Below are 13,694 nucleotides of genomic sequence, written 5' to 3' on the forward strand. Positions count from 1 at the left end.
GAGGAGTGATAATTAGGAGAGCTGGACTAATCCCCCATACTAGGCATATGTGAACTGAGAAGAGCTTCAACCACAGTGGAAATAGGAGTCCTCAGATAGGGTATATGGAGCCAAATATAGAAGCAGATCATAGCCAGCTAGACAGTGTGAGATGGAATCTAATCCAAAGGAGAAAAGCGAAGGAAGTCCAAGTATGAAACCAACCACTGGGAAAGAGTTTGAAGGGATGTCTTTGTGGACAGTGGTTCAGAGTGGAAATAGTCAGACCTTCAGCACAGTCTGAGAGGTTGGTTCATTCAGTTTCTTCCGCATAAGGTTTGTGGAAGAGGCAGCTTCAGAGCAGACGGGTAGGAGAAATCAAGACCAAAGAAGGAGGGAAATCTCTTCAGGGACGAAGAATGGATGAAGCTATAGATATTTATTAACAGTAATAAAGTAGGTGGGGATGACCTTTTCTTTTTTTCTTTTGTGTTTTAGACAAGGATGAGGTCAGGTTATTCTAATGCAAAAAATTTTTTCTTTGTCTTCTAGGCTTGTGAGAAGGTTGGCATGCAGATTCCTCGATTCTGTTATCATGAAAGACTGTCTATTGCTGGAAACTGCAGGATGTGCCTGGTTGAAATTGAGAAAGCTCCTAAGGTACTTGATACCTAAAATTCCATACCATGCAGTAGAAGGTAGAAAACCTTAAATCTTGCAGCAAACTTTATTACCAATGTTGTAGTGGAGAAACCTAGCCCTGTTTAATTGTATCTATACATTTATTTTTTGTTTGTATGCAATTGCGTCTGTTCATCTCAAAGCTGGAAATGCATTGATGAAAGTGCTTTATAAATGCAAGCACTGTATAACTAACAGATTTAGAAATTAAAGGTGATTTCTTATAGCTCCAGTATTTCCAAATGGCTATGTGACACACAGCTAAGATGCAGAGTTGCCAAGCAGCACATTGAAAGTGCCATTCCATTTTCACTAGAGAAAGGGATTGCAGTGAAGAGGTTCACTTTCAGTTTAATTTCATTTTGTCTCATACAGTTTTAATTTAGTACCTGCTAATCAAAACAGTTATTTATTTTTTAAGATTGTATTTATTTATTCATGGAGACACAGAAAGAGAGAGGCAGAGACACAGGCAGAGAGATAAGCAGGCTCCATGCAGGGAGCCTGATGTGGGACTCCATCCTGGTACTCCAGGATCACACCCTGAGCCGAAGGCAGACACACTTAACTGCTGAGCCATCCAGGAGTCCTGAGAATAGAATTTAGAAGTATGATGTCTTATTTTTTTCTAAGTGAAATATAAAGTGTCAGATTATCATATTGTGAATATGAAAACTGAAAAATAGAGTCTTCAAAAGTACTGTTCTTTGTTTCTTTTCAAATGTATGATTTAATGTTTTTATATATTGGATTGCTTATAATTATAAGTAAATATAAGTACTTAAAGGTTTTTTTATTGAAATTCCAGGTTGTAGCTGCTTGTGCCATGCCAGTAATGAAAGGTTGGAATATCCTAACAAACTCAGAGAAATCTAAGAAAGCCAGGTACTTTAATGTTACTTAGCATAATAACTTTTCTTACAGCGGGAAATTGCTCATTTCAGAATTTAGACCTCCCATAGATGAAAAATTCAGTAAAAAGCTCTGAAAAAGTTGGCAGGTTGGGCTCATAGGAGCATTGGAAATAGGTACACAGTAAGGAGGTTAAGCCAGGTGTTCATGGTTTTGAGCCTAGAATGGAATTAGCCTAACAGCTCTTAATTTAGTAACTTTTTCAACTTGTGATGAATAATGAATATGGGGTTTATTGAACTGAGATTATTTCAGTAACATTACTATATTGTATAGGCACTGATTATATTTGTTTTTGCTGTGCATTTGTTTTTATTTTGAATTAACGTGAATGATTTCTGAAGACCATTCAGCAACTTTGGGTAATTTTGTATTGTTAACAGTCATAATTTTCTATGTTCTGTAATGATATTTTATTCCTAGACTTATATAAACATTTTTTTAGATTGTGTCTAATACTAGAATGATGGTTGCATTGGCATTTCTGATAATAAATGCAAGCTTAATACTATATGAAAGGATGATACAATATCATTTTACATATTAAAATTTTCCATACAGAGAAGGTGTGATGGAGTTCTTGTTAGCAAATCACCCACTGGACTGTCCTATTTGTGACCAGGGAGGTGAATGTGATCTGCAGGTATGTCGTCTAACTTCATGAATCTTTTTTGGTTGTCTCCAGTTTTGATTTCACTAGCAGCATTAGATTAACTCTCTCAATCTACTTAAGGACCAATCCATGATGTTTGGAAGTGATAGGAGCCGATTTTTAGAGGGAAAACGTGCTGTGGAGGACAAGAACATTGGACCATTGGTAAAGACCATTATGACTAGATGTATACAGTGTACTCGCTGCATCAGGTAATGATTTTCCTTCTCTCTTCTGGAATATCATTCACATACTTAATATTCACAAATTTGATAACAACAATAGAAAAAATGGCAACATTTTTTGGTGGGAGAAGAGGCATGTTTTTAATGTTTCCTGCATAAGTAAATAAAATGAATTGATCACTTTCAATAAATATCAATTTGCATTGAATTTACAAATCAAAAGCTGTAAGCATTAACTCTGATAACTTGTTGAGCTATATACGTTATTTGTGCAATTTTCTGTATGTGTGTTACACTGCAATTAATTAACATACAAACATTTATTGAACTCTCTTTTATTCAAGGACTGTTTACCTTTGAAAATATACTTGTGTGTTTTTAGTGTTTTGAAAATCATTATCTCTTTGTGATCATAGATAGGAAAGGAGGTAATTTTGCTGGATTTGACCATTTGACAGTACATTTTTACCTTGCAGGTTTGCAAGTGAGATTGCAGGAGTAGATGATTTGGGAACAACAGGCAGAGGAAATGATATGCAGGTTGGCACGTACATTGAAAAGATGTTCATGTCTGAACTGTCTGGCAATATCATTGACATCTGCCCTGTAGGTGCCCTGACCTCTAAGCCCTATGCTTTTACTGCCCGCCCCTGGGAAACAAGGTATTCATTGTTGCATTTTTTTGATAATTTGTTTTTTGTCCTTTAATTGACCATTGTTCAAAAAAATTTAAGATTCATGTCCTTCCTGTATTCTGATTGTTTTGGTCTGCTAAGTTTTTATGTATTTAAGTACAGTCCTCTTACTGGAAGGTAAGTAGATAGATTGAAGGACAGGGTGAACCTGTGTAAATTAATTAGAGTTTTCTTGGAAATTAATTCCCAAGTACTTAACCACACAATTATTTTATTCACTTGATCTTTCAAAGAGTAAAATGAGCTTGATTTTTAAAAGATAGTCTCTTCATTGTATGTTTTCAACCATGTGCAGATATATTTTAGTCAGTTCCTATTATTAGACATTTAGTTTGTTTCTGTATAGTTGTAAATCTATGATAAAAATTGTTATTGTGGTGCCAGGTAGCTCAGTCAGTTAAGCATCCAACTCTTAGCTTTGGCTCAAGGTTTGTGAGACCAAGCCCCACATCCAGCTCTGCGCTCAGCACAGAGTGCTTCAAATTTTCTCTCCCTCTCCCTAGCTTTCTCTCTCCGTCTCACTCTCCCCTCCCCCCACCCCATCTCAAATAAATGAATAAAATCTTTTAAAAAAAAATTGTTAAAAACGTTCTTACATATCTCTGATTTATTTTATTTATTTGACAGAGAGTGAGTGCACAAGCAGGGAGAGTGGCAGGCAGAGGGAGAGGGAGAAGCAGGCTCCCTGCAAAACAAGGAGCTCAATGGGGGGCTCCATCCCTGGACCCTGATCCAGGGACCCTGGACCCTGGCCTGGGATGATGACCTGAGCCAAAGGCAGACGCTTAACTGACTGAGCCACCCAGGAGTCCCTATATCTCTGATTCTTCTTACTAAACTGAGAAGTGGAGTAGGTAGTTGCAATGAGTTTGAATATTTTTAAGGTCCGAGAAATACATCACTAAATTACCCTCCTGTTTTTAAACTTCCACTGGAGTATATGAGAATATCTTAGAATTTTAGGTTTTAAACCACGTATTTATGTATATTAAAGGATTATGGGGATGGGGCACAGTATGTACCTGAGATTTTTTTTTTTTTTAAGATTTTATTTATTCATGAGAATACACAGAGAAGAGAGAGAGAGGCAGAGACAAAGGCAGAGGGAGAAGCAGGCTCCATGCAGGGAGCCCAACGGACTCATCCAGGGTCTCCAGGATCAGGCCCTGGGCTGAAGGTGGCGCTAAACAGCTGAGCCACCTGGGCTACCCGTAGCTGAGATGTTTAAGTAGAGATTTTTCTCTTTTTCTTTTTAAGACCCCCATAATGCAAGCAGAAAAGAACTTCCATCTCTATAGCTTACCCTAGCCTGATAGAACCTGTTCAAGGTGGGAGGGAAGGGGATGAGAACAGGCCCCAAGCCACACTACCCTACCACTGATTTCCACCCTTCTTACTTGAAGTTCAGTAGTTTTGCCCTGCATAAAAGCTTCTCATTGTGGCGTATGCCTTTGGTAACTTCCAAAGTGCTGAATTGGTTGTTTTTGTTAATTTAGTCCAGCTTTAGTTTTGCTTTTTTGTAGGAAGGATTTGCCAGGCTTTTTAATCAGTTATACCAGAAATCTTACTCTCTTGTTACTTATTTTGATAGTCATATTTCCCAGATTTGGCCATTTGGAACCCTTAACATTGGCTTTTGTTTTGTTTGTTTTTTGTTTTTGTTTTTGTTTTTAAGATTTTATTTATTTATTCATGAGAGACACAGAGAAAGAGAGAGAGGCAGAGATACAAGCAGAGGGAGAAGCAGGCTCCATGTAGGGAGACCGACATGGGACTCGATCCCAGGTCTCCAGGATCACACCCTGGGCTGAAGGCAGGCACTAAACCATTGAGCCACCCAGGGACCCCCACCATTGGCTTTTGTATCAGAGAACAGTCTCTAAAGCTTTATTTATTTTTTTAAAATTTTATTTATTTATAAGAGAGAGAACATTAGTGTGCACAAGTGATTGCAGGGAGAAGCAGAGGGAGAGCAGATCTGCACACACTACCCTGAGATCATGACCTGAGTCAAAATCAGCAGTCAGATACCCAAACAACTGAGCCACCCAGAAGACCCTAAAGCTTTTATTTTTACAGTAGAAATTTGTGTGAGGTAGTCAAAGATGAGGATATTTTTTTAATTGCAATTTCTCCAGGTCCCATTATTTTTAGAAATTCAAAAAACCAAGTCATTGTAAAATTTTTTTTTTTTTTTGATAAATCAGGTGACAGAAACTTTGTTCTTATTGCCAAAATCAGCATACTAAATCTATGTGTTTATTTTCTCAGAAAGACGGAATCCATTGATGTCATGGATGCGGTTGGAAGTAATATTGTGGTAAGCACAAGAACAGGAGAGGTGATGAGGATTTTGCCAAGAATGCATGAGGACATCAATGAAGAGTGGATCTCTGATAAAACCAGGTATATGCTGCATTGTTTTCCTTAACTTTTGTGATTGATTTAAAGTGTATTTTATGGTAATTTTCACTTTAAAATACTGTTTTAATAATTGCAAATTAGTTAATAAATGTAGACTACTGAAATCTGGACTGTTTATATGGAGAATTGGACAAAACTGACATTCATATTGCAGGCTTTCATATTAACTTTGACAAATACCATTTTTCCTCCCAGATGGAAAAATTGAAGTGGGTTAAGATATTTAATCTGTTCCAGTTTGTTCATTGGAAAAAGGCACTCGAGTTTGCACATCATAATTTTGATAAAATATTGCGATATTCAAATTTTTTAAATAAAAATGATTTGGCTTCTTCAGCTATCAGATTTTTTTGTGTTGTGATCTTAAGGTTATTCAGGTAGCTGAAGACAAATCACTTTTTAGATGATGTTTTAGTTTTAGATGATCAAAAAATATTCTTTAAAAAACTTGGGAGTAATTATTTGTGTCCAAATATTTGTCAGTTTATTTGACATTTTAACAGGTATTATATTTAAATAATATTCTTTTAGACTTTAAACTTGAAAACTATAAGTTGCCTCTTCAGCAGGATTCCACAAATGGTGTAATTTCTGTTATCTAGATTTGCCTATGATGGGCTAAAACGTCAAAGACTTACTGAGCCGATGGTCAGAAACGAAAAGGGGCTTTTAACCTATACCACCTGGGAGGATGCACTCTCTCGTGTAGCTGGAATGGTAAAAAATTGAAATACAGAGTATACATTATTTGTGATTTTCAAGGAATATCTTTGTAGCAAAGAGGGGGATATGTGTCTCTTCACTTCTTTCCTCTTATCAAGATTGCCTTCCATTTAATAAACATTTATTTTTATGTCTGAACCATATGCCAGACAGACATCATGCTAGAAATAGGGATGTAGAGACCACTAACACATGGTCCCCTTCTTCCCACAATCTTGTAGTAGGGAAAGATGCATAGTCAAGTATCATGTGCTACTATGGGGAATCGTGCAGGAAGTGATGTCTGAGAGAGCATTGGGAGGGGTGCCTAACCAGGCTAGCATGTCAGAGATGTCTTTCTACATAAGGTGACTCAGACAAAGTCTAAGAATGAATGTAAACTTGTCAGCAAAAATGTAGGGAATGGCTTTCTTTCTTTTTTTTTTTTTTTAAGATTTTATTTATTTATTTATTCATGAGAGACACACAGAGAAAGAGAGACAGAAGGAGAAGCAGGTCCCATGCAGGGAGCCCGACATGGGACTCCATCCCGGGTCTCCAGGATCACACCCCGGGCTGAAGGCGGCGCTAAACCGCTGAGCCACCCGGGTTGCCCAGGAATGGCTTTCTAGTCACAGAAAGGCAATGTACACAAAGGGCTTGAGGGAATGGTAGATACTTTGGAACAAGCTTTAACTGTAATTCACAGTCTTCATCCTCCAAACCTCATCATGAGGCCCATTTGTTCCTAATTTAAAACAAATACCTTTCCTCCAAGCTGGTGGTATTACTAGTCTTGGCCTCACATAGACCTTTGCTTCTCACTTTTGGGTTAATAATTAGTCAATTAGTCAAAAGTTCATTGCTTTTTTTAATACCTTAAAATGACTATTGTTTTGTTTTCTGAAGAGTGGTCTTTGCTGAATGGAAGTTTTTTGGTGATAACTCTTTTCATCTGTTTCTAGTTGCAGAGTTTTCAAGGCAAGGATGTAGCAGCAATTGCAGGTGGCTTGGTGGATGCTGAAGCCCTAGTAGCTCTTAAAGATTTGCTTAATAGAGTGGACTCTGACACTTTGTGCACAGAAGAGGTCTTCCCCACTGCAGGAGCTGGGTGAGAACTATGAAGCTAGCATGTAGGCTTGCTTTGTTGTTGTTGTTGTTGTTGTTGTTGTTGTTGTACAAATTGTGTATAAATCAATACATCTGGGATGCCTGGGTGGCTCAGGGTGTGATCCCTGTCTGGGGATGGAGTCCTACATTGGGCTCCCTGCGAGGAGCCTGTTTTTCCCTTCTCCCTCTATCTCTCTGCCACTTCGGTGTGTCTGGAATGAATAAATGAATGAATGAATGAATGAAAAAATCAATATATCTGGTGCTCCTGGCTGGCTCAGTTGGTAGAGTGGGTGACTCTTAATCTTGGGGTTCTAAGTTCAAGCCCATGTTGGTAGTAGAGTTTACTTAAAAAAATAAATAAGTACATCTGTGGCATTAATAAATGATATGTGACAGCTTGGATTTTCCGTCATACCCACCAGAGTCTTTTCATGTAGAGACCAAAGTCAAGCCAGGAACGATTAGTAATTAATAACTGGAGTAATTAATAACTGAAGTAATCCAGTTATTAATAAGTATCTGAATGGTGCCTGGGTGGCTCAGTCTGTTAAGCATCCAACTCTTGATTTTGGCTCAGGTCATGATCTCAGGGTCCTGGGATTGAGCCCCAAGTATGCCCACCACTCAGCAGAGAGTCTGCTTGTCTCCCTCTGCCCCTTCCCCTGCTTGCATGCGCATGCTGTCTCAAATAAATCTTTTTTTTTTTTTTTTTTTTTAGATTTTATTTATTTATTCATGATAGACATGGCGGGGGGTGGGGGCTGCGCAGAGACACAGGCAGAGGGAGAAGCAGGCTCTATGCGGGTAGCCCAACGCGGGACTCAGTCCCAGGACTCCAGGATCACGCCCTGGGCCAAAGACAGGCACTAAACCACACTGCCCTCAAGTAAATCTTTTTTTAAAAAGTATCTGAAACTTTGATGTAATTTAGAAATACTTCATAGTAATGTATTGTCTGGGAATACCATGGGTTTGTTGACATGAGAATATTGCATGGATTGGTATTGTGTATTAGTTTTGAAGTAAACCTGTATTTTTTATTTCTTATTTCTAGCACAGATTTGCGTTCCAATTATCTTCTTAATACTACAATTGCTGGTGTGGAAGAGGCAGATGTTGTCCTTCTGGTTGGTACAAATCCACGTTTTGAGGCACCACTATTTAATGCTAGAATTCGAAAGAGGTTAGTAATAATATTCAGGGATTTAAAAATGTTTATATAATAACTTGGCTTACATCCGAAAAATTACTCTTTTAGTTAATTCCTAATAGTGTTCATGGGAATAAGACTCCAAAAGATAATTGGAGTGCAGCTTCTAACAGATCTGTTCCCTCCCTCTCCTCCTGCCAAACTTTATACTTTGTCTTCTTATTTTGAAGTAATTCAAGATGCACCAATTTTTCTATAATTTCTTTTATAATGATTTTCTTCCTGTCTAGGATCCAGTCTCCGGTAACACATTGCAGTTAGTGTCATGACTCTTCAGTTTTCTTTTTTGACAATTTTTGTAGAGCACCGGCAATTGTTTTGTAGAATATCTCCATCTTTTCATATCTTAGAGACTCATGAATAGGTTGGCATAATTTATTATTTATACTGTGACACTATTGAGAGTGAAAGGGGCAATTTTTTTTTTTTTTAAGATTTTTATTTATTTAATCATGAGAGACACAGAGAGAGAGACAGAGGGAGAAGCAGGCTCCATGCAGGACTCGATCCCAGAACCCCGGGGTCATGCCCTGAGCCAAAGGCAGATGCTGAGCCACCCAGGTGTCCCAAGGGGGAATTGTTAATACTGCAGGATACAGATAAAAACCAACACTATCTCAGAGAAACAGAATATATGGTCACCACATTTGTAACTAGTTTTAAAAGAGCTAGATCCATACTTCCCAAAGAGAATAAATATGAGTGATGTAGTTTATATTCATTAACTATATTTAAATTACCTTAATGGATAATTAGATAATTGACTCTGCTGTGTAAATGAAGCAAAATAAAAATTACACAACATTTATTCTAAAATGAAAGTTTTCGTAGCTTGATTAGGGTTAGCATTTTATTTTTTAAGATTTTATTTACTTACTCATGAGAGACAGCGAGAGAGATGCAGAGACAGGCCGAGGGAGAAGCAGGCTCCCCACAAGGAGCCCGATGTGGGACTGAACCCTGGGATCACGCCCTGTGCCAAAGGCAGACGCTCACCTGCCGAGCCACCCAGGCGTCCCAAGGGTTCGCATTCTTACACAGCAAATTCACTGACTTGGTGTGGATTTTTACAACACTATTATTTTGAAAAGTACACAGTAATTCTGTTTATTAAGGCTAAATGTTTTGTGACTGTTTTGTGCTTTTAACATTTGTAACATAAATAGATGTAGCCCCTAGCATTGATGAGACTGGTGACTATGCTAATTTAGCTCTAAAAATTTTGTTGTTTTTATTTCAGCTGGCTTCACAATGACTTAAAAGTGGCCCTTATTGGCAGCCCAGTGGACCTCACTTACAGATATGACCATCTGGGAGATTCTCCCAAAATTCTTCAAGACATTGCTTTTGGTAGCCATCCATTCAACGAGGTACTCTTGAGTTACACATATCTACTTTTGTTGAGTTTTAAGTATTATTATTTTTAAAAGTTACTGTTTTTGTCATGATATGTGATTACAGCTCAAAATTAGAGCAATATAGAAAAGAAAATGGAAAAAAACATTACCCCACATTCCACCAATCCAAACAAGTATTGATGAAACATCATAATCATCTATTCGTGTATAGAGCAAGATGGATGAATAGATAGACAAAAATAAGATCATAATATACTAGCTATTTTTATATACCAGAGTTTAGGTTTACTTGAAATTATCAGAAAAGAAATTGAAGTAAGGGGCGCCCAGGTGGCTCAGTTGGTTGTCTTTGACTCTTGATCCCAGCACAGGTCATGATCTCAGGGTCATGAGTTCATGTTCCTCCAAGCTGAAGTGAAACTGAAACTTTGAAGTTAAAGGAAATCTTTCTTTACTGTGAGAGTTATTCTTTTTTTTTTTTTTATAAGATTTTATTTATTTATTCACGAGAGACACAGAGAGAGAGAGAATGAGAGAGGCAGAGACACAGGCAGAGGGAGAAGCAGGCTCCATGCAGGGAGCCCGACATGGGACTTGATCCCAGGTCGCCAGGATCGGGCCCAGGCTGAAGGCGGCGCTAAACCGCTGAGCCACCCGGGCTGCCCTGTGAGAGTTATTCTTAAATTTCACCAGTCCTTTTAATGACTTTTTCATTACCGAGTATTTTATTTACGTTCATTTCATTGTTTGGTATTTATAGGTTTTTATTTACTTTTCCAAGAGGGGCTCGTAACTACACTATTCTTTGAGTTCTTGCTTGAGAATGTCTTTTTTATTCCTGAAGAAAGCTTTGGTAGAATACAAAGTCCTAGGGTCACACTTTTTTCTTCTGTGAACTTTATCTTATTTATTTATTTATTAGAAGATTTTATTTATTTATTCATGAGAGACACAGAAAGAGAGAGAGAGTAGAGACCTAGGCAGAGGGAGAAGCAGGCTCCCTGCCGGGAGCCCGATGTGGGGCTTGACCCCAGGACCCCGGGATTACGGCCAGGGCCAAAGGCAGATGCTCACCCACTGAGCCACCCGGGGGTGCCCCTTCTCTCTGAACTTTATAGATCTTGCCTTTTGTTACTGTGGAGAAACCTGATGTCAGTCATGTTTTCTTCCAACCCTGTCCTAATTTTGTTTTTACTATCTAATTTGTTTTGAACCCTTATACTGGGTTCTTTAGCTTTGAAATTTAATAATTTCAGAATATGTTTAATGGTGGTTCTCTGTCACTTTTTAATGGAACATGGCAGACCTTTCATTGTGAAAATTTGAGGGTTTTTTTATTTTAGTATTTGTGCATGGGTGATGGAATGCTGATTATTAAAATATGTAAGAGGTTTCTGTTTTTCACATAACAGTTCTAGAGGGTAGGCAGTTGGACAAATGTCCAAGGATGTCCTCAAGGAAGGACAGTCCTTCCTGATTTACTGCCTCAGTGCCTTTGCTTATTAATGTGTGTTTGAGTGAGCTTCTCCTCATGCTTCTGAGATGGTGTAGCCTTAGATGCAATCAAGTGGTACAAAGCAGCTAAGCCCTATTTCTTTGTTTTTGAATAGGAAAAACATTATGATTGCAGTGATCAAAATATTTAAAGATACTTATTGAAAAGTATCCTTCTTGGGGCACCTGAGTAGCATAGTTGGTTAAGCAGCTGCCTGTGGTTCTGGTCATGATCCCAAGGTCAGGGATTGAGCCCCATGTCAGGCCCTCTGAGCCTGCTTCTCCCTCCCCTCTGCCTGGTGCTCTTTCTGCTTGTACAGTCTCAATCTCTCTCTCTGTGTCAAATAAATAAAATCTTAAAAAACAAATAACAATAAAAAACTAACAGCAATATTGGATCCTCTCTTGTATCTTTTCTGTCATTTTTCCTTTGTTCTTTTTCAGTTTGTTTCATATGATTTCCTGCAACCTGCCTTTCTTGTCCCTGTATTTAAGGTCATATTTTATTTTGTTTTTTATTGTTTCTGGAATGGTGTACATTTCTCATTTCTTTTCCAGTTCTTTTTTTTTTTTAAGTGAGGAGTATGTTTTTCATTTTCTCCAAGGCTATTGAAAACTATTTCTCTGAACTATTCACATTTTCTTGGGAAATTCCCAAGGAGGACGTTTATTCTCCTCTGTAGTATGTAGGCATAATTCTCATGCTGATTCTTTGATTTGGGCCAGTTAATTCAGCGAGGGTGGATAGGAGAGTGAGCTCTGTAGTGTTTAGCTTTACTGTTAAGGTTCCCGTTTTCCATCCTCCACTAAATCCACAAAGTTTTTCTTTGCTTTTGGGATGTATTCCCCTCAGGTTTTGGCAGTCAGGAAGTTACTGTAGTTTAAAGCAGAACCTTTAGGTATTCTGTGTTGTAGTTCAGTGTTCATTGCTTTCCCTACGTCTTCTCCTTTGTCTAGAGCATGGTGAGCCAATAGAAGACTGTATACATCATATACTGGAGTGTGACTTTTTCTGTTAGTACCAACTGAATCTCTGTTGGAACATTGCCCAGTTTTTCTGGAACATACTCATAAATCTGACCAAAGGATATCTGGGAAAAGTTTTAAACCCAGTACTTACTTTTAGAAAATTTATTTTATCTAGTAACTCATTTCACAGTAGCATTAGCGAGATATTTTTGGTTAAATCTTGTTGTATCTATATGTCTGTATGTTGACTAGTAAAAATCAAAGACATTCCACATTAAAACTGAAACTTGGGACAACATAGTGTAGATACAAATTTAAAAAAAAATTTTTAATCGAATTTTTTTTTTTTTTAAATAGGTATTAAAGGAAGCTAAAAAACCAATGGTGGTTTTAGGCAGTTCTGCACTCCAAAGAAATGATGGGGCAGCAATTCTTGCAGCTGTTTCCAGCATTGCTCAAAAGATTCGGATGAGTAGTGGTGTTACTGGTGATTGGAAAGTTATGAATATCCTTCATAGGTATGTTGAGTAATTGTTCTACATATTGTAAGATTCAAGTAATTTTGTGTACGTGTTTTACTGTTATACTGTCATATTTAGATTTACAAACAAATTTTTAGCAATGTCTCAGTAGCAGATGCGAAAGAGATAATTTTATTTTCCTTGTGAGAAGAACCCAAGATAATAAATAGTATTTAAAATATTTGAGGGGTATCTGGGTGGTTCAGTTGGTTAAGCATCTGCCTTTGGTTTAGGTTGTAATCCCGGGGCCTGAGATCAAGCCCCATGTTTGGCTCTCTGGTCAGCAGGGAATCTGCTTCTCCTTCTGCCCCCCCCGCCCCCCCCTCAGCTCATGTGCAGGTGCGTGTACACGTGCATCCTCTCTCTCTCAAATAAATATAATCTTAAAAAAGTATTTGAAATGGCAATGCTGAGAAAATCTTGAAAATATGTATATTAGTATACCTTAATTCAAAAATTGCAACAAGCCCTCTGGCTTTGATTAAATAATAAAAATGTAGGCTAACTTGAGAATTCATTGTAAGGGAAGTCTTTTTCTGACTTTATTAATAATAAACATTTGGAACACCTGGGTGGCTTGGTTGGTTAACATCTGACTCTTTATTTTGGGTCAGATTATAATCTCGGGGATCATGAGATGAAGCTCTGAGTTGCACTCTGCTTGAGATCTTCCCCCCACCACCCTGCTGCCCCTCACCACTTGTAAAAACTACATAGTAATACACATGTATTTTAGGAAGTTGGAAAGAGAAGAAAGGATGTGAAAGTGGAAATTATTCTCCTACAGATTATAGATAAT

The 13,694-nt window shown here is 37.9% G+C and overlaps 1 protein-coding gene across 2 annotated transcripts in view; it reads left to right on the forward strand.

Annotated features, from left to right (window-relative positions):
• NDUFS1 (NADH:ubiquinone oxidoreductase core subunit S1) overlaps positions 1-13,694 on the forward strand; it is a 32,523-nt gene that overhangs the window by 5,875 nt on the left and 12,954 nt on the right. For both annotated transcript variants that reach the window (XM_026002487.2, XM_072742133.1), the window contains exons 4-14: positions 532-639; positions 1,469-1,545; positions 2,134-2,215; positions 2,306-2,436; positions 2,886-3,071; positions 5,376-5,510; positions 6,131-6,245; positions 7,196-7,341; positions 8,398-8,526; positions 9,794-9,923; positions 12,732-12,892. In XM_026002487.2, the coding sequence (XP_025858272.1) occupies positions 532-639; positions 1,469-1,545; positions 2,134-2,215; positions 2,306-2,436; positions 2,886-3,071; positions 5,376-5,510; positions 6,131-6,245; positions 7,196-7,341; positions 8,398-8,526; positions 9,794-9,923; positions 12,732-12,892 (1,400 nt within the window). The remainder of the gene's footprint in view (positions 1-531; positions 640-1,468; positions 1,546-2,133; positions 2,216-2,305; positions 2,437-2,885; positions 3,072-5,375; positions 5,511-6,130; positions 6,246-7,195; positions 7,342-8,397; positions 8,527-9,793; positions 9,924-12,731; positions 12,893-13,694) is intronic.

Source organism: Vulpes vulpes, chromosome 16 (assembly GCF_048418805.1).
Source record: "Vulpes vulpes isolate BD-2025 chromosome 16, VulVul3, whole genome shotgun sequence".
Lineage (NCBI taxonomy): Eukaryota > Metazoa > Chordata > Mammalia > Carnivora > Canidae > Vulpes > Vulpes vulpes.